At 41.0% G+C, this 26,873-nt stretch overlaps 1 protein-coding gene across 1 annotated transcript; it reads right to left on the bottom strand.

Moving 5' to 3' along the window:
• Positions 1 to 151: 151 nt before the first annotated feature.
• tmem266 (transmembrane protein 266) lies at positions 152 to 26,558 on the bottom strand. The gene is made up of 11 exons (XM_068602537.1): positions 25,886 to 26,558; positions 24,327 to 24,435; positions 18,571 to 18,759; positions 9,171 to 9,325; positions 7,515 to 7,588; positions 6,502 to 6,558; positions 6,209 to 6,347; positions 5,597 to 5,712; positions 4,280 to 4,472; positions 2,017 to 2,079; positions 152 to 1,922 (listed from the first exon to the last, which is right to left on the bottom strand). The coding sequence occupies exons 2-11, from the start codon at positions 24,338 to 24,340 to the stop codon at positions 1,285 to 1,287; spliced, it is 1,638 nt and encodes a 545-aa protein (XP_068458638.1). The 5' UTR covers positions 24,341 to 24,435; positions 25,886 to 26,558; the 3' UTR covers positions 152 to 1,284.
• Between the last annotated feature and the right edge of the window lie 315 nt (positions 26,559 to 26,873).

Raw genomic sequence — 26,873 nt, 5'->3', positions numbered from 1 at the left:
ATCTGTGTACATTTGTACGTACTCTAAATTTGTATTTCATTTTCTGGTTCAGCAAAGAGTATCTCTGGGAAGACCTGGCTCGTCTCTGACCTAGTTGAGTGTAAGATGTAGCTTTTTAATGCTCACGGAAAATAATGTATTAAATTGACAACTAATAAGTACATTTTTGCCATGTTTTCTCTTTATTGGATTCATTTTTCAACGCCCTCTTTCCACAATCAAGATAGAAAATGTCTGTCAACAGTACAACAAACAGGGTTGGTTTCAATAAGAGGCAAATCTTAAAAGGTTCATGCTATATTTTTCTCTTTGACACTTTAGTGTGGCTTCACTGAAAGTCCCTCACTATATTTGGCTCTAATAAACCCATTCTTACATATTTACACATCTTCTGAACATAAACATCGAAAATCATAAAAAGGTAATATTTTAGACCCGAATGATGCAAGATATACAAGGAGCTTTCAATTAATTTGGTATGTGTGGGACATACTTCAGTTTGCAAAATGTCAGGAAACAGTGACTCAGCTGGGTTTGGTTGTATTCCAGTCATGGCACCTGGATAAAAACGGAGTCATCCATCAGTCAGAAGTCTGCCACACTTTTTTCTACTGATAGAATTAAGATAAAAATGTTACCATTGCTAACATAGAAAGACAAAGATTAAAAAGAAGTTGTGATCCAATGTACCCTGCAGCAGTCCCATCAAAGAGGACTGTTTGAGTTTTTAGAGACTAAACTGTCTGTCAAAACGGCAGATACACCTGCACATTAAGACATATCCATGCCGTGTAGCTAATGGAACGTTTAATTCACAGTTTGTGGCGCTCATTGACTGCAACCCCTACAAAGTGTATCGAAGGAACTAAGCCATCCCCTCCCAGCCACCATCCCCTCACTGGTTTCACTTCCTAGAAATCAAACCACAACTTAATATATAAAAAGCCAGATTTTCTTTTCTTCTGCACAAAACCAGTTTTCTGAAAAGTTTTGGGTTCGAGCCCTGTTGCTGGTTTCTTTTGGTAGAATTTTTCATGAAACTCAAAGTGTTTTCGTGAGTGTCAATTCCTGATAAGTGGTTCCTGATAACAGATTTGCCTTTTCCAGTCTTCATGCTCTCTGTTTTTGTGCTGCTCTGGCAAGTTCACCCTCTCAGTCCCAACAGGACAAAGAGGACGACAGACACCGCTTACGTGACTCCCAGCAACATCAGAGTTCAGGAGAGCGTTCATTTCTGCATCTCTCAAGAGCGAGTCCTGTGACGTCATCATGTTGGGCAGAGTCTTATGCCTCGGACAGACGCTTGACCGAGGTGTCTACTGGCTCCATCATCCTGTACTTCTCCTCTAGAAGAGGCTCTTTGCCCTGCAGATGGATGAGAGGCTTGGAGTGCAGCCCAACTCTGCTCTCCTGGTTCCTCTTGTTGTAGATGTTCACCCTGTGCTCCAGCTCGGGGCTGGTTTTGGTGGAACCCGCTGGGCTGGGTGGTTTAAGGTTGACAGGGTCTAGGCCCTTCTGGGTGAGACATGTATTCTCAGAAAGAGAGGAGAGCAGCTCCTGCATCACAGCACTGGGACTGCCGCGCGGCTGAGAGCCCAGGGCCAAGGGGCTGCTGTATGGTGGCGGGTAGCAGCGTTGGTCACTGTAATCTGTGGAGGTGGAGGCCTCGCGCACCGTAGAGCTGCAGTCCGTGGTGGAGCCCAGCGTGTGGCTGCTGATGCTGTGCTGCCGGATGCTGAAACTGCTGCGGGACGCTGTGGTGGTGGAGGCTTCGCTGACGGAGCTGCCGGTGCGCTGCAAGCGGCTGGACGACAGGGCGTCTGCACTAACCAAAGAGGGGGGAAGCTGGCTGGCGTTGTTCGGCAGGTGCACATCGATGGCTGCTGTGGTAATGACTCGTGCAGGGTCTGGGATCCCCATATCTACAAGAACAGAACATAATGCACAGGGCTTTGAAGAATTGTGGTGCTACACGGCCTGTGGAAAAGAGCGAAACAGGATCGTGTTGATGCTCACCGCTGCTTGCCTCACTGTAGTACTGGCTGATGTAGTTGTTCATGTCATCCTGACCGTGGTGATCTGAAGAGGATTCAAAATTTGACACTTGATGTAATTTTTCTCATCTCGAGTTGATTTCGAGGTTTGTCATAGGAGCAATAGTTTTCAATTATTTAGAAACTATTTAGGTTGATTATAGTAAGGGAACATTAATATTAATATTAAACATTAATAAAAATCCTTTGATTTAGTTTGTATTCATTGTTTATAACACTCTACATTAGTTGTAAGCAGTTGAGTTCATTAACATCTATATTTCCTCCTGTGGGCCCCCATATGTGCAGGTTGATGTATAGACAGATAATGTATATTATGAAACATGTCTCAATATCAGAAGTTATAATTGCTGACACTTTACTTAATATACATACAGGTGTTCTGACTAAACCACGACATTCATTATGTTAATTTCTTACTTGTTTGTATACTGCTTACAATTGCTAAATAGGAGGACTAAATGTAAAATATTATCTAGAAAGTACCGAATATTGGAATGCAGCTAATGATTATTTTCATTTTACTTGAAACATAGACAGTCTAAAACCCAAAGTCATTTTTTTCAGTCACAAAGCAGAATCACCCCATATTACAAAAGGTAAAATGAGAAAACATTTCCATTTTTGCTTGGTGAATAACCTAAGATAACTAATCAATCATTAAAATAAAACAAATTGCTTAAGCATGAATGAAAAACACTTAATGTGGGTGTGGTCCCAAGATCCTAAATCAGTCCATGTGTGTCCTTTAAGTGCTGTTGAAGGTCCCACAGGACTGTTAAATGGCTGACATTCAATTGTGTTTGGGTTTCACATATCGCCACATTGTTCAGCCTTCACAGTGACGGGGACCATCTCCAGTGAGTGCATGTGTATGAAGAGCAGCCCCAGTTAAAAGGATGTCTGACTAGAAACAGCATGACTCAGATGTATGGCAGGTCACAGTTTGATTTATGATTTGATAAAGCAAAAGCCTCAGTGTTTTGAGCCCTGGCATCACCTGCACTGACAGCGCTTTGCTGCTTGAAGTCCTGTAAGTTATGACCTGTCAGTGTACGAACAGTTTATAGTCCATCTAGGTGTGGCACCAGAATTTAATGTAGTGAGACGAATGCTTTTGACAAAACGACACCGACTATTAATAATCTGTCCTACAGCCCAAGACGGAGCTTCAGGGCTTCAGAGCAAGGGGCTGTTTGCTCTTTGCAGAGGTGTCTGGTTCTTGCAGGGACATGTTGTGCAAATTTAGTTCTTTCAATAACCATGAAGGTCTACTGAAACAAGACTACCATACATATGTTACATTATTTTGAAATATTATGAATATTGTGTATTTTTCTGGTTGATGAGTGTTGAGGAAGGATTTATTTTTTTAATCTTTCAAGTATTGAAACCGGCAACCCTGAATATGATGAGTTTGTTAAGGACATAGTCTGTAATGAGTGCATTGAAAATATGGACTTTAATGAGTCATTTCATAAAATGGACCTTGATATATTTTCATGATTAGAAATGTATGAGTTAATATTCAATTACTTTTTATGACACACTACACTGACTTTTTTACAACATACTACACTCACATTTTTGATGACATATCGTCCGATGACTTTTTTAGGATGTACGATACTCATATTTTTACGACTCACTTTACCATGGCTTTTTATTACACACTATACTAGGACTGTTTTATGACTTGTTTGTGACCAACTATACTGTGATTTATTATGACCTACTATCCAGTTTCCATGACACCCATTAATCTGACTTTTTATGCCATACTGTATATTACTTTTTATTACATATTTTACTTTTTAGTTTAGTACTTATTTAAACTATTATGTTTTATGACATATAGTGGATAACATACCATACAATGACGAGGGGTGTCGTAATACACCAATATTTAACAGTGGCCGGTTGTGTTTTTTGTTTTTTTTACACCTGCTGTGCTTGTGAAAAACAATTACATTATACAATTGGTATGATTAAAAAATAATAATTATAAAATAGCTATAACGGTGTGATTCTGTTTAGGCCAGCAGAGAAGGCCAAGCTGGCCCTTATGGCCTGCTACTGGTATTTAGAAGTGTGTCCAGAAGCTGTGTGTCCACCTTGTGTGAACATGATGCAACATAGAAAGTGCAGCTTGGCTCCTCCTTCATGGTGCTGAGAGGTCTTTGATAGCCTGTAATACAGTCAAGTTGGGTGTTGCAGACGGTTACCTGCAGGCCCCCCAGGCTCTCTTGCTTTAGCTGGCCTGTGATGCTCCGAGGCCCCAGAGGCCAGTCCGTCCACCTCCTGGAAGCTGCTGCTCTGTTTACCCCACATGTGGTGGATCTGCATGGCTGCCTCGCGCTCTGCTACCAGATCGAGGTCCTGCTGGGCCAGGTGGGCCCTCAGCTGCCGGATTTCAAACTGAAATGAAAGTAGAACAAATCGAGTGACTGTGAAAAGTTCCTCAAAGTAGCAACACATTGAACTATATATTCAACTCACTAATATGCCGTATACTATTGTCAAGCATTTTATTTGCTGTAATATGTTGCTATATCGCTTGCATTACAGTTGATATTTACATATACATGCACATTTTCAACCTTTCTTACATTTGCAGCATGACGCTTGGACATACAGTAGTTCTCCTCCTCCGGGCAGACATTTGAGGAATACAGAACACTCAGTGGATTCCCTTTTAGTCACACTGAAGTCAAAGTTATTCCTCAGCTCAATAATATAATAATATAATTATAATATAATACTTACTAACAATATTAGAATTGTGGAGTAGTCGATAGCTTGCTTAATGCTTAGTGCTGGCTATCCGATCCGATCCCACAAGACTTCTGTAAATGTATTATCTCGTAATAAAATAAAATGCTTTTTTAAAGCACTTTTTAGTTTTCGATCATAGTGCTTTGCTGCCCTCTGCTGATCAGATGCAGCTATACACATCTAAGTAGTCTCAACCCTCTTATGGTTGTAAAGAAGGTAATGCCAACTGCTGGATAATATCTGGTCTGCTTAGAAAATGTCATAGCCATATCTCAGCAATTTAAAGCATGTATTGTATTATAAGCACTCCTTTAGTCATTGCATATTGTGTCAGTTTTGATTAGTTTCTTGATTAAAGGTCACTTTAATTAAACAGTGCAAAATAAATAAAATGAACACAATACAAAATGTCCTTTCAAGTTAATAACTGTATTTTGGTTCTAAAAAAGGATTCAGACTAATGTTCCTTAAGGTAAAAGGAAAATATTAGCATTAATATTTCCGTGACCTATTTTTCAATAACAGGAGATTGGAGTACAATCTCATGGTATAATTACAGGGGTCTCCAACGAATGACAAGTGATAATTGACTGTCGCTTAACACAAATCCAGAGATGCTGACAAGTCCAAGCTGCAAATCCAAGTCTTAATTTTTTGAGAGGCATGTCCAATTACAGTATCAAGTCACTAAATGTGTGACTTAAGTGTGACAGGAGTCCCCATGTCTGCTGTTAGGTCAAATATATGAGAAAGATAAGAGTACATACTGCCTGTTCCTGGCAGATCTGGGTGAGACGGTCCAGCTGTTCCTCCCTCAACGCCTTGGCCTTCTCATACTGCTGGATCTCCAGCTCCATCTCCACCTTCACTTGCAGCACAAAGGCTAAAACAATATATTATAGTCAGTTTTCATTCAAAAGAAAAGGTTAAACAATGAATTCTGCAAACAATATTACCGTTGTAAGACTTTAGTAAATGGTTGGGAACTCTAAAGCATTAATTTGTGGCGCGTCTAATTGAATTGTGTTGACCACAATGTATCATCCCTTTGAACATGTACTGTATTATATTCACAAACCACAAGGGGGAGCTACATTGTTCGAAAAAGCATTCATCCTAATAAATAAAATACTGTGTGCTATACTATAAAAATAATTTGCATGTAACAGCTGTTGTTTGAGCTTCGAACCATGGGGTTCATTATGACGGAGGATGTACTACCTGGTGAAAAATAAAGAAAAAAGACGAACAAATAATTGAGCAAACAACCTCAATATTGAATTTAGCCGATACCGCAGGGAGCTCCCTGCAGTATCTATCTCTGTGACCTGACAGTAAAGGACAGAACACAAAGGATATCAGCCACTCCCCAGCCTCACCATCAATGATCCTCTTGACCCTCCAGATTCGCAGTGTGATGATGAGACCGATAGCGTCCCAGGGGCTGCTGGGGCCGTTGGCCACTGTGGAGGCCACCATGGGGGCCAGAGAGAGGACGATGACAGCTCCATCAAACACCTGAGAACACACACACACACACACACACACACACACACACGCACAGCTGCTGTTGTTATGTCTGTAGCTTCCACAGTGGTATGACATTGAGGGAATGACACTGCAGTGAAAGGAGCCCAGAGTAACGGGACTAATGGGACCCATGGGAGCTTACCTCTACTTTGTTCTCTATGTAATCCCATATCCCCAACACCACGATCCTGAACACCGTCTGGGACAGACAGGGGGACACAGATGGAGACAGAGAGCAAGTTACACTCTGGGTGAGATAGAAGAAAACAATGGCAGCTAAACAGAGTGAGACTGGATGCTGTAGGCTCAGCCTACTGGTAGTACTAATTAATCTGACAGTCTCAGTAAGAGGCATTTGCGATTCAGACTTCTTTGATCCCTCCAGTAGTAATTAATCAATGACATTGTATTCATGCATATCACAGGCAGCGTGATAGGATTTCATCCAAACAATTAGAGGCACTGCATTTAGCTCATTCTGCTGACGCAGCAGGGGCTGCAGAGAGCAAACAACTCTCACATTGTCGCTGTTCCCCCTCTGCCTTTCGCGTCCTTTCCTCCGTTTCAGAAATTCAAGGTTGCACTGATTTCTGGATTCTACTCCTACACTGCATCACTTGGCTGTTTTTTTTTTTTTTTTTAATAAGTAAAACTCCAGTGGCACAAAAGTTAGCACTGGGGTGGTCAAGTGTAGAGAACTAAGACAAATGTAGCTGGCTGGGGAAAAAATGGTAATCAATACAGCACACTTGAGGTCTGGCTATTATTTAAAACTAGCAAAACAGAAAAAGCTCCATCTGCATTTTAAAGTGTTTGTGCTGCGTATCAATCGAACAACCCAAGAGGGACCAACTGTGCCAGCATTAACAACAGTAGTTATGATTTTTTTTCAGAATACTGATGTGATTTTATAGCCCCTTTCCTTAAGTACACTTTGAATACAGTCGTACACAAATCCACCTCTACTAATCAAAATCTAATCAAGCTGTGACAGAGGGCACAAGGCGTTTCCTGGTGTTGTTAGTATTCTAATGAGGATTTGTCAGTGTACCTCACTGGCCCCACATACTGCACAACACAGCATTAATCGACGGGCCGCTGCATCAGCCGTAAGTGGGATTGTGTTTGTGTTGAGCAAGGGGAAGATATCCTCACCTCAGTGAAGAACACAGAGAGAATAGCCAGGCTGATCCAGTGGATGATGCTGGCAAAGTTGAATGCATTATTAACTGTAAATAAAACAGAATAACTGGTTATTTTTGGTAGCACTTTATAATAGCATGAATCCAACATGAATACTCATTAGCAACTCATTCATAAGCACAGTCATAAATGATTAGTTATTGATTAATAAGCTAGTATTCGTGTTGGATTCATGTTATATAAATGATTAGTTCATGGTTTATTCATGCTTTACAAATACTAAATAGTGTGCACCTAATATAAAGTGCTACCGCTATTTTTAAGGACAGTTTCTGTGACATCAAGTGGTGAACGATGTATGTTTTGTTTTTTGTTGGTGTTTTTAACAGTGTTTACCCACTGCGTGTGTTCATGCACACACATAGATGCACAAAGTAATTCAAAACATACTGTACATGCATGCGTCTGTAGCTTCCTTTCTATTTATCAAGCTAATTGTGAACAGCATGAAACAGCATTTGGCTGTCAGCTGAGGCATCTTTCTTCACGCTTTACCTCTTCCCCCATCTGTCTGCGTTTGCTGTGTTCAGTGACCTGTCTATTAGTCCATTCATCTTCCTCAAGTCCTCCCCACATTCCTCCACCGGCCAGCTCTGTATCACCTGATTTCTTTGCCCCCTAATCTCCCTTCACAAATTTGTCTTACTTTTCCTTTGTCTTGTCCATGTAGTCAGTTAGTCCCAGGGGAACATGCATTTGGATACTGCCGGAGCAACATCTCCACTCTGTGACATCATACAGGCATGAGCCCTGACCTTCAACTTTTAATACATGAGGATGTCTCCACCATACCAGATGATGAAGGCAATACTAGGGTGACATGAGTCAGAGTGGTATTTTAACTACTTGACGACTTTTGTTAACTGTGGAATACTGAAAGGAAGATTATATTCCCCAGATCTTGATTGATCAGAGCCTCTGATCACAGGATAAATCATCAGGGACATAAACTCATCATACTGTTAAATGTAGACTTTTTGCACATGCTCACATACGCGTTCCATGTCAATCTATTTGTGTTATTTGGTCATTTTCCTTACACACACACACACACACACACACACACACACACACACACACACACACACACACACACACACACACACACACACACGCACGTTTATGATTAGCTGCCATAGAAAAGGCAGGTGTCTGCGTGCTGCTCGTTTAGAGTGTATTGGTAACAGCTGTTACCTCCGTTGTATTGCCAGGTGCAGGTAAATGGGGCTTAAACATAACTGAAGAAATACCTTCACCTTTTTGTTGCACATTGTATATGTTCATAAACCGATTAAATTACATTTAAACTGCAGGTCAGTCAAACAATATTAAGTGTACAAGTTATATCTGCCGTTTTTGTCCAAATTAAAGTTCTAGTAAACTTACTCCTTTGTCATGCTGTAGATCTTGAGTCAATGCATTGACCCACTGCCTTTGTATAGTATTAATAAACAATTGTGCTGAGCAGGCCAATTTTCTCCTTCTTCCAAAATGCGATTGCAAACCAGGACTGTACACAATGAGTGTAACAAGATACTTAACAGTATACTGTCCCGAAAAAACACTTTCTTATTATATTAATAATATCAGGTGGCTTCTACCACTCACACTGCAACAACTTGATGTCAATGAGCAGCTCCAACGTTAGCAGCACCACCACCAGAATGACACAGGCCACCAGGAAACAATTGAAGCCCGCCGACAGCAGACAGACCTGCCACAGCGCCGCCCTTCGCCCACAGCACGGCTTTAGCCAGTTGGACCTGACCAGGGGGAGAGAGAGACAGAGAGGGGAAGAAAATGTGGTTAGACGAGCTGTGTGTGCAAAAGATAAATGGTGGCTCTTGTTGCGGTGTTATTTCAAAATGTAATACTGGTACGGAGTGCGGATGTGACAGGCAGCATGCAAGGTCAAATCAATAAAACACAAGAAACGTCAAGATACATAACTCATGAAGCGTATTCAACCTTGTCTTTGGTCTGTTTTCCATCAGTCAATGTTCTTCTAAATATTTCTCAGCAGAGGGCACTATTCTGCATTCAAATTCAGAGCATGCATGCTAAAAATTAATTCACTCTCTTAACTTTGATGGGAAGCATAAATACATGTTCTGCCGGCACTGAGATGATATATTAGTATTAAGTCATTCATATGAATTCATGGTGTCCTCATCTCCTCAATAAAAACATTTAATCTAACCTTTCCTGCAACCCTCCACTTCCTGGTAAAGCTCTCCTTTTGCACATCACCAAGTATTGTCGTTCACTTACTGTGACAGACATTCGTTTTGTGTTTACTTATTGTTGGAAACGGATTTCATGATGTCTGTTGTAATCCCGATTTGAGCAATCAATATATATTTAACGATTGAAATATCAGACCATCTATAGAAGAGGTGATACCTAGCAGTGGTCTTATAATCACTAGATTTGTTGAGACATGTTACACATCCATAACCTCATAATAAAGTGTAGTTGAGGCTAGACAAGAGTCTCTTGTGTTTAATTCCCCTTCCTGCTGCATCACTGGGTGACAAGACAGGTCTCTGAGGGAAAACTGTCCATGTAGCTGAATGCCCATCTGGGCGACTTTTGAGCAAACAACCAGTCTGGTAGTGAGCTCACTGGCTCTGTTCTTGTTGTATCTCTGGATGACTGAGTAGCTGGCTGACTGTCTGTCTGACCGCATGATGCAACTCTCCTGGCATGACGGTGGGGCTGCATATAGGCACCATCTGGAGGGTATAGTCGCACCTGGCTGGCTGTTGAGAGACCGTCGCTCATACTTCCTGAACCTAGAATGTGAAATTTCTCCCACTGGTTAATCAGTGACTGCTTTATACACCTTCATCCGTATTGCTGTCTATTTTCTATTGGTTTCTAGTGGCCTGGTGTCCCCAATGTGCTGGCCCCATGTCCAGGTACATTGGTTCTGAAGATGTGAATGTTGGACCTGCCTTGAATCCATACCTACTCTCCCCTTCAAGTTCCACCAATCACAAACTGAGTGACTGAGACTCCTGGAGATTTATGATCAATATATAATGACACATTTCAATGAGGCACACACAGATTTCCCTTCCTGTCACAAGTCTGCATTCCACGCACACGCTACTCAGATGTACGCATCACAAACCAGACACAGAAAAAGGAAGGTGTTTGCTGTCCTTTCACTGAGACAACATTGAGAAAGGTAGTATGTTTCTTTAAAAAAACGCAGCTATATTTTGTGACCTGTTCCCCAGACGAGGAAAGCTACTGACAATGTATGTCAGAGGACAAAATATAATGCAATTTATGCTACTCTCCTCTTGGTTTAGTTTAATATGAAGAAGGCAAACACAGAGAGGAAGCAGGGTGCAGTTGGTTCAAAGGCTTTGGGATTCATCCAAAAGTGAACTGGAAAGAGAGCCAGGGAGGAAGGAGGGGGAGTTGGAGAAGGAAAAACGAGAAATAAAGAATAAAGAAAGATGCAGATTGAGTTTAATGATAATTCCAGTTTATTAACTTGGGTCTTATTTGTTTGTGTAATTGTTGCCATCATCCTATTGGTTAGTATTACTAATAGGATAATGGCCAAAACTACAGAAGTTCTGCACTCGCCAAGATTTATGAAAAGTTTGTTTGAAAAGAGGTCGAGGCACACAATAAAAACTAGCGGTCAGGTATAAGCAAACTCCCAAGTTAGCTTTGGAAGTAGGGCTGCGACACGGATACTTTTCTCAATTAAATGATCAATTGATTTGTCAATAAATTGTCAGAAAATAGCAAAAATGGTTGTTGCAATTTCCTGAATCCCAAAATGTTCAGATGTGGAGTTTCGTCTACAACCCAAAAGGTGTTCACTGTATTCTAGTGATTTGCAAGTAAACCGTGGGTGGAGCACAGCTACACATCATCTCCATCCTTCACCAAGGTCAGCATTGAGGCTGGAGCTTGGCTACGTTTGGTCAATGCTCTCCCACAGGCTAACCAATGCGCTCAGCCCTTTGCAGCAACCCTCAGTATCAGCCAATGCCAATAGATTAGGGGCTTAACACCTGGGGTGACCAATAGGTGGTGGAGGGTAATGGTATCATTAGCAGATACCGTGGAGACTTTCCCCAGCACCGATTTGTTCCCAAGGAACAATGTCAAACCCCATCTGCCAGGGAGGAGAGCCAAGGAAAAGAATCATTTACCTAATGATACGCCTAACACACAGTCATCGCACATTCGTGGACCATTATTTAAAAAGCGGAATGAGCAGCACACACTCCAAGAGACACCTCACTTACCTTCAGAACGGAAAAGCATGATTCAACTCATACTGTGTGGAATAATTCATTCAGACCTCTCCCACAAGCCAGGCAGAAACGATATTAATTTAATAAACCTGTAAAGAAAAACCCTGTCTGGAAGCAGAGTAAATGGCAGTGATGGATTACTCTAAGCTCAGAAACTTAATTTTAAGAAAATCACTTTAAACCTTGAATGCTGAGGACCTGAAGTATTTATGAGGAAGTGAGACTGCTTCAGTGGTGGAGCAAGTCAAGGACGGACATCACCTCACTCTCTTCCAGGGTCACGGCATGTGCAGATCAAATGGGCAACGCCTATGTAAGTCCACAGGCAAACATTGCATGCACGCACGCACACTGTTAAGCGCAATGTGTGGAGGAAATGAGAAATGTAAGGTGTGGACAGGTTCATAAAGACATCCAGCAGGCCAGCAGCTGCAGTACTGAGGAAAGATCGAAGTGGTCTCAACAGCAGCTCAGAGCGAGGGGATTAGATCATGAGAGCGATCTATAGTGGCCTTAGATGGAACTGAAGGCATGCTGTACATGACGCCGGCTGCAGCAGCCCTTGCATCCGAATGGCCGGACTCGACAGAGCTGACAGAGACGTCGGGCAGAGTGACTGGCACAGAGGAAAGTGCCTGGTCGCTCTGTCGGGGCTTCACACAGACAGTAGAGTGTTGGCTTCAGCCCCAGCGAAGTAACTCTCACTCAGGTGGGGCGTCTATCACAAGGTGCATCTCTTTCATTATACTGTCTCCTGTAATTGAGAGGCAATAAAATACAATGTAAACTCATAAGGTACTAATTAAATGGAAATTAAATCGGAGAAGTGGTGCTCTGTTTGTGTGTTAAGAGATTGAGTGAGAGAAAACAGAAAGGCTGCAAAGGGGAAAATTCATTCAGAAGTAATGAGTCTCAAAGACTCGATCAACTTGTCTCAGCTTATTGATTGAAATGCTCTCTCTCTCTCTCTCTCTCTCTCTCTCTCTCTCTCTCTCTCTCTCTCTCTCTCTCTCTCTCTCTCTCTCTCTCTCTCTCTCTCTCTCTCTCTCTCTCTCTCTCAGAATGTTTGCAAAGGAAAGCCTAAAATAGTGTCGCTCTGAACGACACTGCTGTGCAACGCCTCTGAATAATTGATTGCAACTCTTGATTGATGTCTTGATCACACATTTTCAACAGAGTACATTTTATTTGTGAAAAACTCCAGCACATTAGGGTACAGACATGTGGCAGCCCTCACACAATTCCATTAGCTTCCAAAATGATTAATCATGCTATGCCCCCTCAAAAAGAAACCCAGACATGGCCGAGACGTTTCTCACTGTGCCTTGTGGCTATTCATTTATTTGAGCACCTGACTCCAAAGAAAGATGTACATTACTTTTAGGGGGATTTGTCACTTCAATAAAGTAGTTACAATCCTATTTTGCCCATGCCACCATCATAATAAAGCAGCGGCCATATGTGACACTTAATGCTCAAAACATCATTCACATTCATACATTTGAAGATTTATTGGAGGCTTGAATAGGGGAAAGTAGGACAAATTCAACACATATATAATGTGTAAACGCTTATCATTTTGTGAGCTGTCATATTTATCGTGGGACCCTAAGAAGGGTGCCAACCTGCAAGTTGGGCCATCAAAAATAATAACATTGGTAAAAAAAAATTCTGTTCATTTTGTAGATTATCTCGAAAAAATATGATCTTTGACTGCTTGAAAAGAACAACACCTGGGGATGTGCTTTTAATCTGAATACATCCTCTTTGAAGGTGTAAGGGACAATATCAGATACTACTCAGGCAGCATTTTAAAATGATACTACTTGACTCAAGTTCTCTGTCTCCTCTCAATTACTTTCTCTCTGTACTGATAACTATATAGCCCTGTGGTTCCTCCGGTCCAAACTTCTACCAATTCACACTAATCTGCTGAACTCAGCAGGCTCGGGCAGGGGAAAATGGACCACAACTGTGCGCCTGCAGGCTATTGAACAGCAGAGGTTGGAGGACTTCATTGCATTCAGTCAATTCAAACTCAACACAAGACTTGTTTCTTAACTTATTTCATACATTTGAAAGTGACAATTCTTTTAATCCCTGATTTATGTATTTTCTCACTCAAGAGCTTCTGTTTCTTGAAAAAGCATAGGTGGGGCATCTGCCTAGATTGCATGAAATTGAAGACAAATGCCAGCATAATAACTAGCTCAATCCTTTCATGTGTAACCAGTGCTGAATCATCTGTGTTACCACAGCCAAAAGAGACAAGGACGCCCGGAGAGAGGAAAACCAGCTAAGCATGCTGAACAAAGAGAAGTTATCATAGGTAATCAATCGCACATTTTATTTCCACGTCTTATCGCTATTAATCTCTTACAGTTTTACGCCTGGGGATTTAGCAAACACTTTAGCTGTAAATTAACAAATCAAATAAAAAAAGCTTAATCGATTACAGATGCCAATACACTAACTTTAGGCTTTAGTATTCCTGAGGGTAATGGGCACATTTTTATTTAATTTTTTTTAACTTCTTTTAAAAATGCAGGCAGCTTTCCAGTACAACCAGCACTTTCCATTGGTTTCCAAGCACGATGAGCTATCATCTCTGCGCTCCTTGCATCCAACTCCACAGTACAACCTCGCACTGGGAACGCTGAGCTGGTCTTCGCCAGAGAAATGGGCCACAGGTACTAAGCAAATGGAGATGGATGGGGCTCCATGTGCAGAGCAGCAGACAAGCTGTCCCTGATAAATGGGTTTTCACCAGGACACTTGATCTCTCTCGCTCTCAGCCTAAAAAGCAATCTCACACTTTGCATGTCTGTGAATATTAACAAACCCTCAAACCCTGCACTCAAATGTCATCTATTGTGTCGCACATGGTGCCAGGCAAGAGAACCAATTTGATGGAGAGGACTGCTCCTCTTTGGGTTTGAAATAGAGTCAGGGGATAGGGTGGAAGAAAAGCCTGTTCTTTTTTCTGACATCCATCAACACAGAACAGGTAGCATAGCTATGGTTTCAAAGCCCCATAAAATATTGCTGCTGCCAAGATTCAGACTCGACTCTGGCAAAGGTCCGTCGGTACTATTTTCTACAGTCTAGATTTGTTATCCCTTTATACTTACATATTGAGTATTGTCAATCTGGGTTGGACTATGTGCATATTCATTGCTTTATTAGTGCATTTTAGTGACTATGTAACTTTTAATTAGAGAAGTCTGAGCATTGCTGAGTAATGGATTCACTCTAGGCTGAGCTCACTTCAGCTTATCTAATATCCAACATTTCACCAGACAGTGTATCAGCTAACTGTGGTTGTCTCCATGCAACGAGGCACAGGGTCAATCCCACAATACCGTCCAACATGGACAGACAGGACACTCTTTAAATGAATGTATTTCCTTCAGATCTGCAGCCGAAAGCTGAATAAAAAGTGTGGTGGAGGGTCTGCCTTCCTTCATCCTTCTCTTTATCTCCTCCACCACCCGTCTTTTCCAGTCAAAACGGCAGGATGACCCATATGAACCATCTGTCATTACAACAGTGCCTCACACCTTTTAGCTTGGCCCCCGGAGATGCTACTGCTGCTGTGGGCAGCAGGCTGATCTTGAGATGAGAACCCAGGACAACTGCAGGATGTGAAGCACGGGTACTCGAGACTGGGGCCAGGCAGGGAGATGCGATCAGGATTAAGGTGGAATAAGATCTCACCGCAGCACCGTGCTACTTTGTTCAGATCAGTAAAAGTTTTGCATTTACAAGTGCAGTGTTCAAAACATAAAACATTGATTTATCATTATCCTCTGAGTATGCTGTGGTCCACAACATATTCTGAAATCATTATAGAAAGGGGTACCATCCATTATCTTTAACTGCTTTTCCTGTTCAGGGTCGCAGAGGGTGCTTCAATGTCAGCCGATCCCAGCTGATATTGAGCAAAGGCAGGTTACACCACTGAACAGGTCGCCAGACTATCTCAGGGCTGATGTATAGAGACAGACAACCATTCACACTCACTTTCAGTTAAAGCTGCATGTCTGTAGACGGTGGGGGGAAGCCGGAGAAGGCCCATCAAGCCGGGGAATCAAACCCCAGCCTCTCTTGTGGTGCTAGCCACCAAACCACCCTGCACACCACACTCCATTATGTTTCTTCCAAATTTGAAAAAATACAAAATTGTTCATGCTTTGCATACACACAAACAGTTATTGTCATTAACACTAATGGCGCACGTCTATTATGTTGGTTAAGTTGCTACAGTTTAATCAATACAGCAACATGACAAATCATTCAAATCCACTTAAAAAGCTGATATTTTGTGGTTTGACAAAACATGACCCATCATTTAAAAACTCAGAGCTTTTAAATGATGCAAATGACACACTACTTAAGTGACCAAAGGTGAATGTGAACACCATCCTAATCTTAGACTTTCCAGCAAATTCTGGAGAAGATGATACTGTCGAAATCTATAAATATTTCCATCCAACTCACTACTGCACAGAATCTGCGAGGACTGCGTGTGCCCCTTGTAGACCGCAAGAACATCCACCTCCTACACAATCGCCCACATTTCCTGATAAAGAGCCATGAGGAACTGCTCTGCAAGACTACATGCGCAACTCTGGTGTGTATTCTGAAGCTCATTTTTTCACAACCATATGTAACAATATATAATCAAGACCTGACCATCGAAAGATTTCGTAATGATCTCTTACTTATCCCATTCCTGAACATTGGTATGAATCTATTCCTTTCACATTCATGCTTTTCCTTTTCACCATGTCCAAAATAATAAAATATAAAAACATTCTCTTGAATGTAAGTCATTGTAGCTTGAGGAAACAAACTTGTTAATCATCAAAATCAATGCACAAAGTCAGTGCAACAAAATGAGTTATACATCCTTGTACACACTCATTTACAAAGGTGCTAAAATTAGCCTGCAGTATGCAGAGGAGTCTCCGTGATGACAAATTCAAATAAACAAGAGGAAAATAGTTTACAGAGCAAAGTAAATCAGTCAGTCCATTGCCTTGTCACTGGGGCCTTTGTGTCATTCCTCTGATGTTGCACACATGAGTCACAAAGGCAGCCAAATTCTGTGGCGACAAGCTGGCTGTTGCTCTTTCCAAGAGCGATTCCAAATATGAATGTGTGGATGAAACTGTGATGACAGGTATGTCTTGGAATGCCTGTGACCTGAAAATCGTGAATTCCAATCTAAAAAGCTCGTTGAGCGTAGTGCAACATTCACATGGGTGTCAGATTGCACATGTTTTCACAAGTCTGCTTCCTAGACTCGTGAGACTTCCGAGAGAAAGGCGATTATCTGATAAGAATGAATGTTAACTTTTCATGACAAAAACATTCTCATCGTTGACTTGATGAATCCCTCAGAGACATGTCTTGACACTGTATGATTTTTCCACTGCAAGATGCCAAATTCCAGGTGACAAGCGCTGTCATATGTGCGAGAGTGCCCACTGTGATGATAATTTGGCTGGGATGCCAGATCCTGCCCTCTGCTGTGGCATTGCTACGTGCACGTTTTCTGCCCTTTTTTGTGAGCAAGGCAAAGTGAGAAAGCCATGAAGTCCTATGAGAGAGTGGGTGTTTGGGACAGGACCCATCTGTCCCTGCCCTCAGTCCCACAGAGCCATCGGCCCGGACCGGGCCAGACCAGGCAAAGTCCAGCCGGACATGGTCAGCTGACACACCGGGGCTTGGATGGCGAAATGGCAATTGCTCTAATTAAGCTTATGCTGTTTGACGACTTTCTCTGCATGGATGCCAGCATCACAGCATGCCAAAGGGGTGTGAGTCACGCTTCCTGAGTGGAGAGCCATGGACACTTGCTACAGGGGTGCTCTAACAGGGGTGTGTCCTATCCCGAGAGTACTGAGCCTGCAGCATGGTGATAAGAAAACAACACAAACCCTGGACAAGCAGGCCTCGTGAACAGAAACAGCACCGCCCCAGGGCTTCTGACATTTCAGCAAAGCTGTGGTGCTAACAACACTCTTTGTTTTCTGCCCGAAATCCACATTGTGAACAGAAGCCTGTCTGGTAGTGAGAAATTGCTGTGTCATTGAGCTGAAATGAACACATCAGTGGAGACATTGTCCATTTAACATGGTGACACTAATAAATGCATTGCCAAATATCCTCAATTCCCGAACTGTAATATAAAATGAAGGGTGATTCAATACGCCAGGTGTAATTATCATGTGCAATAATGGGCAATGAGAGAGTGATGGCAGAGTTTTTCTCTGCCAGGGTAGATTATAGATTGTAGTAATTGCGATCTGCCTTAATTATGGTTTTCCAGAAACATCCCCAACACCGTATTTCGAGGATCTTCTTAACTGTGATGGCCAACATCAGGAACATCAATCAATATGTAATTACATTTTAGGCTTTTTAGGATATAAGTTAATTATAGAAAGATTTCATTGATAATCATGCTACTCGTTTTATGTTCAGTGTCGTCAAAATGTATGATGTTTGATATGCTTCAAAGAATGAAAGAGTTCATTTTTATGAGCTTCACATTAGTTTAATAAAGTCCCTCTTATGCTATGCAACCACAATGAAATTGCTGTTTTAGGCTAACCTGCTTCTCACAACTAGATATTGATTTACTGACTGTGGTCAAACGATCAAGCAACAACAGAAATTTAAGGATGCAGTCTGAGTGGATTTGTGGGACGTACCCCTCTCTGTTGTCCTCTTCATCTGGGTTCGAGATGAGCTGGGATCCAGCAAGGGATATGTCCAAGGCGGCCAAAGGCAAGTCTCTGTAGGCGAAGCTGACCAGCTGGACAGGGGCCACACACTGGTTGTCCTCCTCCACCTGCTGGGAGATCACCTCCAGATCTGAGGTTCCGGCCTTGGGATGAGCCCTGAGGTACACACACATGCACACACCACAACCAGAGTGCCATCAGAGTCATGTATGATTTGTGAGTCTCATGTTTAACTTAGTATACTTTAGCTAGTCTAAAGTAATGACAAAGGAAGTGCAAGGTTGTATGGAAGTGTGCTGTTTATTTGAATTAACCAGTGCACCTGCTTGGAAAATACTCCAGGTAGCAGAGTGTGATAATAACAACTGGGACTACGCTTCATTTTGATGAATGAAAACACAAACATGGTGTGAAAGTCCTTGTTTGCAGTGTTTTCTGGCACCCTCAACAAGGGCACATTTACCTGGCAAGGGATAACAAGCTGATCTACATTTCTAATTGCAGAGTATGAAGTGAAGTCTCAAGCTAAAGGAAATAGTAAATATTGAAATTAACATTCTACTATATATATATATATATATATATATATATATATATATATATATATATATATATATATACATATATACATATATATATATATATATATATATATATATATATATATATATATATATATATATATATATATATATATGTCAACTTAAATGATGAATCATGTATATTTACATTCCAAACCAATGGCTGCTTGAAATCAATTTAAAAATGTGTCCAATGTGCAAAACTAGCATCATCATCCTCTGATCAAATATGGCTTCAAATGGGATAAATGCCATTGTAGTGCTAAAGAAAAGCCTTGTTTTTGCCATTTTGAATTATCCACCTTCTTCATGAGGTTTGTTATATTCAACAGCCATTGAGGCCCTGAAACTTAAATGTGTAATGAGGGCTATGATCCTTCGAGCTCAGCCAATAGCGGACAAGGAGAAGTCACCCTGGAACAGGACTCTGAAACAGCTTGGCAGCTGTCCCAGTGCAGCCAGTGTGGAGACATCAATAACTTTAGTGCTTAACAGTGGAGGAAGGCATTGATTACAAGACAGAGGGAACAAAGGCCATTGGCTTGGTGAATTCTACAACCTCTGTGCTGGAGGTGAAACTGAGTGGGAGGAGACAGTTAGTAAAGATCACTGAGCAGACCCACCTTCCTGTTAAATGTTAATGTAGGCAGGCCTGGAAAGGAAAATAGGTTGTTTCATTACTTCTTGACTAATAGTGGTTGAATAGACTCTCTTGAAAGGTTATTTTGTTATTCTCACAGGAAACCAAGAATCACTTGAACTATATCAACTTAGAATGGCACAATAGGGCGATGAAACACAAACTCTTATTATTGTGTCTTCTCTTCATTAAATGCCTTGACCTTCCTCTTTTCGCTGTGCGTATCCTGTTAGATGTGTTGTTTAGCTTGAGGGTTAAACAGCCATATATTTACATGCTCAACACAAAACGCCTGCGCATCCCAGTGCTATCTGTGGTCTTGGCACCCCTGACCAAACGCAACAAGGATGCTAATCCGTCATGACAGACACAAACTGTTCAGTGCATCAAAATCACATTTCCAGACAATCACAGAATGGGCCAGGAGCCATTATGTGCAGAGCCCAGTGGAGTGGCTGGTTGCCATCCTGGGGAGGGAGTGGAGGCTTCACATCTGAACACCCTGCTCCCTTCAACAATGCAGGCAAGGACAGCCACTAGCATGCCATAGGCTGGGATCTTTTCAGAGGCATGTGATATTAGCAGTGCCAAGAGGAAGCAAAAATGTTAACATAGAGCATGCATGGCTTAAGGGGAAATCTCACACCCATACAGAATAAGAGCAAAGGGGCACCATGAAGCCCAAAAGGCTGAAAAAAAAAAAGAAAAAAAAAGTGCTTCTACACCAGTTAATGTTACTAAATGCTGGTCTGGTTTGATTTTACATGGAATTGTTATCACAGGATGTAACTGCACCAACATGCAATATTATAGTATTGTGAAAAATACTAAGATTAAACTGGTTATGGCTCTACTTTCCATTTATTCAGCACAGCTTTTATAATAATTATACTGTTATTTACAAAAACAAACAAAAACATTAACTGGTAACCTCATTTAATGCAGAGGTCAAAATTCTCAGGAATTTGTTGTTTTTGTTAATGTAAATTTGTGTTTTGTAAAGTCTATATCCTGTCTATGTGTTATTATTGCCAAGAATTGGATCCGCCAAAGTAACGCAGTGATGCATATTTATTCCCACACTTTACATCATATCACTATAAATCACGTGAGGGACCAAAAAATATATACAAATATAATCGCCTTTTCAGGTATCGCACTGACAGTGAAATGCCATTTGTCACAAAACTGGAGGCAAAATAGCATTAATATTTACATAAAATAAATAAACCATATGGTGTAACCAAAAAACACCCTCTATTCAGAGAGACTCCCTAGTAACACATTTCTTGAAAAAACATACAAGAGCGTTGTTTTTTTTTTAACATTTTAAATATGAATATCTTCATGTCAATACTTAGTGGTTCCATAGACCTGGAGTTTAAATTCATCTCACTTGTAATTTGTATAGCCTCCGTTTACTGCAGCCGTCTGAGAGAAAGGTACTGAAATACCACCTAAGTCCAATACTGCTGAACACAACAGAAGTTAAATTATGTTTTTTTTTTTACTCAGAATGCTAACATCAGCGGAGACAAAGGAGGTTCAAATGCAAAATTAAAATACACCAGGATGGCTACGGTCAACTACCAGGCCTTAGCTGCGGCCGTGTAAACTGTCAGTCGAATCAGAGTCTGTTCATAGTATGTCAAGTTAGGACTAAATCAGTCTTCATTGAATCTTTAAATGCCTCAAGAATTTGTTCAAGTAATGTTATTTTGTATTCTCCTTCATACTTGTTTTGTACAATTTTGAGATGATTGACATCGGCACCCAACTTTTCTCTGTATTATATTTACAGATAAAAGTCTTTTGAGGTAAAAGGCAGTTTTGGCCAGTGGGAGTGGTCTTTTGTTCAAATTCCCTACAATTGCTGTAAAACTGTAGCCGCCATGTCCTACACACAGCCATTCCACCTTCAGCCCTCAGGTGTGACTATACAGAGCAGCTATACAACTTTCTTTGGATACATAACTGTTAATAGAGTCAAACTAAACATCGACGACAGCTTATGTCCAATATAATGTGATGCATTCCAACACAGGACAACAGCAACAAAAAGTATAGAGCTATTATATCAAGGTGATAAGGGAGGAGATTGATGCTTGTCACTTTATATCTTGAATCGCCTATTGAGCAATATATTCTCTGCTCCTGTTACTTCAGTAAAAAGTGCCTTCTCAGCATTAAACTGGTGGTTTGCAGAGGGCATCAGTATCATTGTCATTCTGAGTGCTCACTGCCAGGGTATTTCTGGCCAGCTGTCAACATCCCAGACAGTCTTTCTTACCCAATAGGTTTGTATACCGACACTTGGCTACTACTTGGTGCAGAGTAATTTACTGCCCTGATATGATCAGGAAAGCGTAACCAATGTGCCAAATCACTTATGTGGGCACTGTCCAGATTTCCCAGCAGCAGCGCTCCTGACACAAGTGCCCGACACAATGCTACATTTGTAAGATCAGATCTTTTAGGCAATGCCTGTTTTTTTCAAAGTCCGAGGGGAAATTACAGCAGTTCACAATCCCACATCAATGAAGAGTGAATGTGTTGTGTTGGTCTTTGGAGTTTTCTTTGTATTGTTAATAGAGAAAATGCTTCAGCTGTCGTTTTATGTCCGTATCACCTCCATTAACAGGCAGGGAAAGTAAAAATTTACTCTGCAGACATCCCAACAGAGGCATTCAGATAATGTTAGATATGGACATGCAGTCACACTTTAAAGAGTATTATTATTCATTATTTTATATTTTTCTTATTGTCCAAAAAGTCATATAAAAAGGGTTTTCAATACTTCCCTGCCTTGCTTTGGCACTCAGCCTCAAGTTCGTCATTTCACAATGAAAATGTAAATCTTAAAAACAGTTCACAAAAACATAGTTTAAATTAAAAACGGCATGGCACCATTGTTTTCCTCAAAGGTTAATCAGACTGGAGGAATTATGCATTTTTTGGTCACTATTCACAGTAAATAAGTTTGAGTTTTGGTCATTTCATTGGATTTATTTACAATAAGAAATATATATATATATATATATATATACATATATATGTATATATATATATATATATATATATATATATATATATGTATATATATATATATATATATATATATATATATATATATATATATATATATATATATATATATATATATATATATATATATATATTGCCAGACTTATTCTTTTAATTATGTACATTTTAGATTGATTAAAAAAAGGAATGAGTTTTGAAAAAGACTATAACAACATTATACTGGATACATATATTTTTTACACTTTGCCTCAATACATTTTAACATCCTGACACATTTTAGCCTAAATACTTTACAGTTAAGACTCTCATTAGGCCAAAAAATGTATTTGAGTGAAATTAACATCCAAAAGATTTGATCAGACTTTATTCGAGTGATTGTCGACGAGCCTTCATTATGGAGGGAAATTAAGAACAACAGGACACTGAGTCACGTGACATGGAGGTTATTTACAGTGAATCTGACCCTTTACAAGGCTGCTGGGCTCTGTATGGTGTGCTGTTTGCTTTGTTGTTGTTTTTTTTTTTACAAACAGCTCCATAATGGAAAAACAGAAAGAGCACTAACCCACCATTTTTGTATTAAATGTTATGTAAACTACAAGAGTTATGTGAAAAATGCAAGATAAATCCCTTGTAATGTGTTGTGTTTGAGCATCTATTAATTTCTCCATCCCACCTCCCACTGTTTGCTACAGGGCTTCAGAGAGAGGGAGAGAGAGTGGGGGAGAGAGAAAAGGGGGATTTACAGCAGCATCATGTCAAGAGAGCAGGGGTGAAAATAACTCCAAAGACCTTTCTCTGCATGAGAGTTTCCCATCTGTCACAGAGAGTCACCGGCATTTGGCAGCTTTAAATCATGCCATTGTACTAACCAGTCAACACATTCTCTATATTATCTAGTTACAGATGTTTTGCTTTTTTTTTCAAATGAAATCAAATGCCCTCTGTTGGTTTATGGCCCAGAGAGAGTATCCTGTGCCTTTAACCAAAAGATGCAGCTGACTGAACCCATTTTGCATTCACCCTTCACTCCACTCCACTCCACGCCACTCTACCTCCTCCCACTCCACTCCACCCCTTTTCCCCTTCCCTCTATTTTCCCTTCTCTTAGCCCCAACCGGGGCTGTCATCAGAATGCAGGGGCTGTCTGGAGGACCACACACAGAGTAATTATTAATAAGAGAAGATGACAAGTGAACATCTCTTTTGAATGCTAAGGGATGCCAGCGGAGACTGGAGATGACCAGCCAGTCTCTCACTCTGGACGCTGGTGGAGGCTCCGCTTTTCTGCTCAAGCCATTTGCATCAGGGTCATGAGAATATGCAGGTCCCATCCTCCTAATCATATCCTTCCACGCTGAGATTCCCTTTGCATAAAACTGCGTGTTCATAAATAGAGATTTAAGATTTCCCACTCTCTCAGTTTCAAACAAGGCTCTGGCAGGTGTTATACTTACTGGGGTTTGCTCATGTTGAGGTCTTGTTGCTGCAAATAGACGTCCACACTAAATGACCCCAAGTGTGAAATGTGATTTCACCACTGCAGAGACCTGGCTCATACCACACCTATAGAAAATACATAAGAACAGTGTGATTACTACGGACAAAGGAAATCATGAAGCAAACATCTTGGGCAAACTTCACCTGCTGAGGAAGATTGTGAGATATAATTGGGAGCTTTAGAGCAGCTTTTTTTTTGCCAACTGCAGTTTCCAAGGTCAAGGATTACCATTTAAGCTCACAATCATGGAATATATATAGATAAAGTTATGCAGAATAACACAAATGCATGCACAATTATCAATGAAGTATCAGTGCTTATGCTTTTCCTGAAGCACCCTGTCCTAACTTCAGCTTTAGCTATGCTCTGTTCAACTATTTTCCTGGGGAGCACTAAACTGTAATGGATTTTAAATCTCCTCCAATATACGCTCCGCTCCGTGAATCAGGGACTGAGGACCATCACACCTCTTGCATAGCAAGTATAGCAGGATGCTAGCTCTTTGTGCTACAGGATAGAGAGCCATTGATGTCCAAGTCCGTTCAGTGAAAGCCCACTCCAGCTGCTTTGCAGGGAACAGACATGACACGAGCAGCCTTCTGAAACGCATGCTTAATATGAAATGTCCATTATTACAACAAAAAAAACAAGCTCAGTTCTCAGTGTTGCAAAATAAAAGTAAAATTGTAATCAGATGTCAACAATAGATTTGTGATTGCATGCTAACATACTTCAATATTCGGGATTGACACAATAATTCATGGATTCTGAGAAGTGTGTGTGACACACAGAGCCACAGTGAAAACCTTCAGACATGGAGAGGTGAGGAGTCAGCATTCACAGCCGCAGCAGACCACAGCGGAGTAATGTAGTGAAGCACAGCAGATTAAATGCTACTCAGGATACATCCTCCCAGGTCATTCAAGGGCTGAGAGTGACACTGTTTGTCTGCAGCGTCCAAAAAATTTGATCTTTTGTATAATACTCAGGAAAAAAAATATTGATCTGGCTATCAGATGAGCTGAAAGTCACACAACATTTAACTTTCTGTAAGGAGAACAGAAAGTCAAGTAGCATCAAATATGGTTTCTGGATGTCATTTATAGCAGAGCAAAGTATTTCTGGACATGAGTAAATCACAGTATTAGAGAGATTGAACTTCACAATCAGCATCTTGAGCTGCCACTTATTACTATAGTACAATCTACAGTAAGTGATTCATCAGCGGAGGAGGCTGTCCACAAAGACAGCTATTTGTACTATTCCATTTTACAAAAAAAAACAAGCACTGTGGGCCATCTCTGTCCAGGCTTTCTGCATTTCACCTGATCAAAATGTATTTGTAATAATTTCCCACCTATACATTAACAGTTATGGAGCTGTAATATTTTCCCTCTGTGCTTAGAGGCCACACAGTCTCATTCTTGTTCAAAAGCAACACAAATGCATCAAATACCCAGCGTGCTTTTAAATCAACACTGACTCGAAAAGAAGCACACACAAAAACGCACTAACCTCGTATATGTTCTACATTGTGGTAAATGTGGTCGTGACTCCTTCGCCCTCGCAGCAATGTTGGTAATATCTCCCTTCTCGCTGATGATGATCAGTGTGAGAGAAGCTCGGCTCTTGCTGTGTGTAGGCTGCGATTCTCCTTAAATTTGCGTTGGCCAAGCACCCGAATCGCCTCTCAGAAGACAGCGCACGACGAAAACACCTACTCCGGACTGAAAGCAGCATTCTTCAGCGGAGACGACGACGACTGTCACTAAATCAGGAAGATAACGACATCTTCGGAGGGGGGGGGATAATGTGCTTGCAGGGCTTCCCCCACAATCACACCAGGGACTCCATGTGCCCGATAATAATAAGAAGAGGTTCACTACCGGGAGCTGTCCAGGTGCTGAAAACGGGATTCCAGGGGCTACAGATGTGTGACGAGCAGCGCCGTCAACGCGAAAGAAACACACAGGATAATTAAATATAGCATATGAGTATAGTCTATATTCCTATAAAGCCACGCGAGCCTGCAGACATCCCCCTTTCTAAGCCACAAGCGTCGACGTTGAAAAACACTCTCGCTTCACTTCACCTCTTGAGATTCAGAGTTCCTCGCGATAACAACCCATCCGCACGAAAAGAAGAAAACAAAATCGCCAGTACTCATGCAGTGACCTCAAGTGTTTCCGCGGTGTGTTGATAAACAAGTCTGCTGGATTCAACGTAATTTATATGGATGCAGCGTCATTGCAATGTTAGTCTTGCTGGGGTATTTGAATTCTTTAAAAAGGAATTAGATCCTGGAAACGCATGAAATAAAGGATGATCGGATAAAAGAATGCCAACAACAATGGCAACAACATATCCTCATCCCATCATTGTTTTCAATAAATATGCATCACTTTCGGATACATACCCATTATACAAGGACTTATAATATGTGCCTTTTGTGTGTATACAAACATACACATACGAACACACACGTATGTATGTGTGTGTGTGT

This window comes from Clinocottus analis, unplaced genomic scaffold (assembly GCF_023055335.1).
Source record: "Clinocottus analis isolate CAN_PGR_092001 unplaced genomic scaffold, fCliAna1.0.p SCAF_6, whole genome shotgun sequence".
Lineage (NCBI taxonomy): Eukaryota > Metazoa > Chordata > Actinopteri > Perciformes > Cottidae > Clinocottus > Clinocottus analis.
The sequence above is the reverse complement of the archived record's forward strand: the minus strand, read 5'-3'. Positions and strand labels throughout refer to the sequence as shown.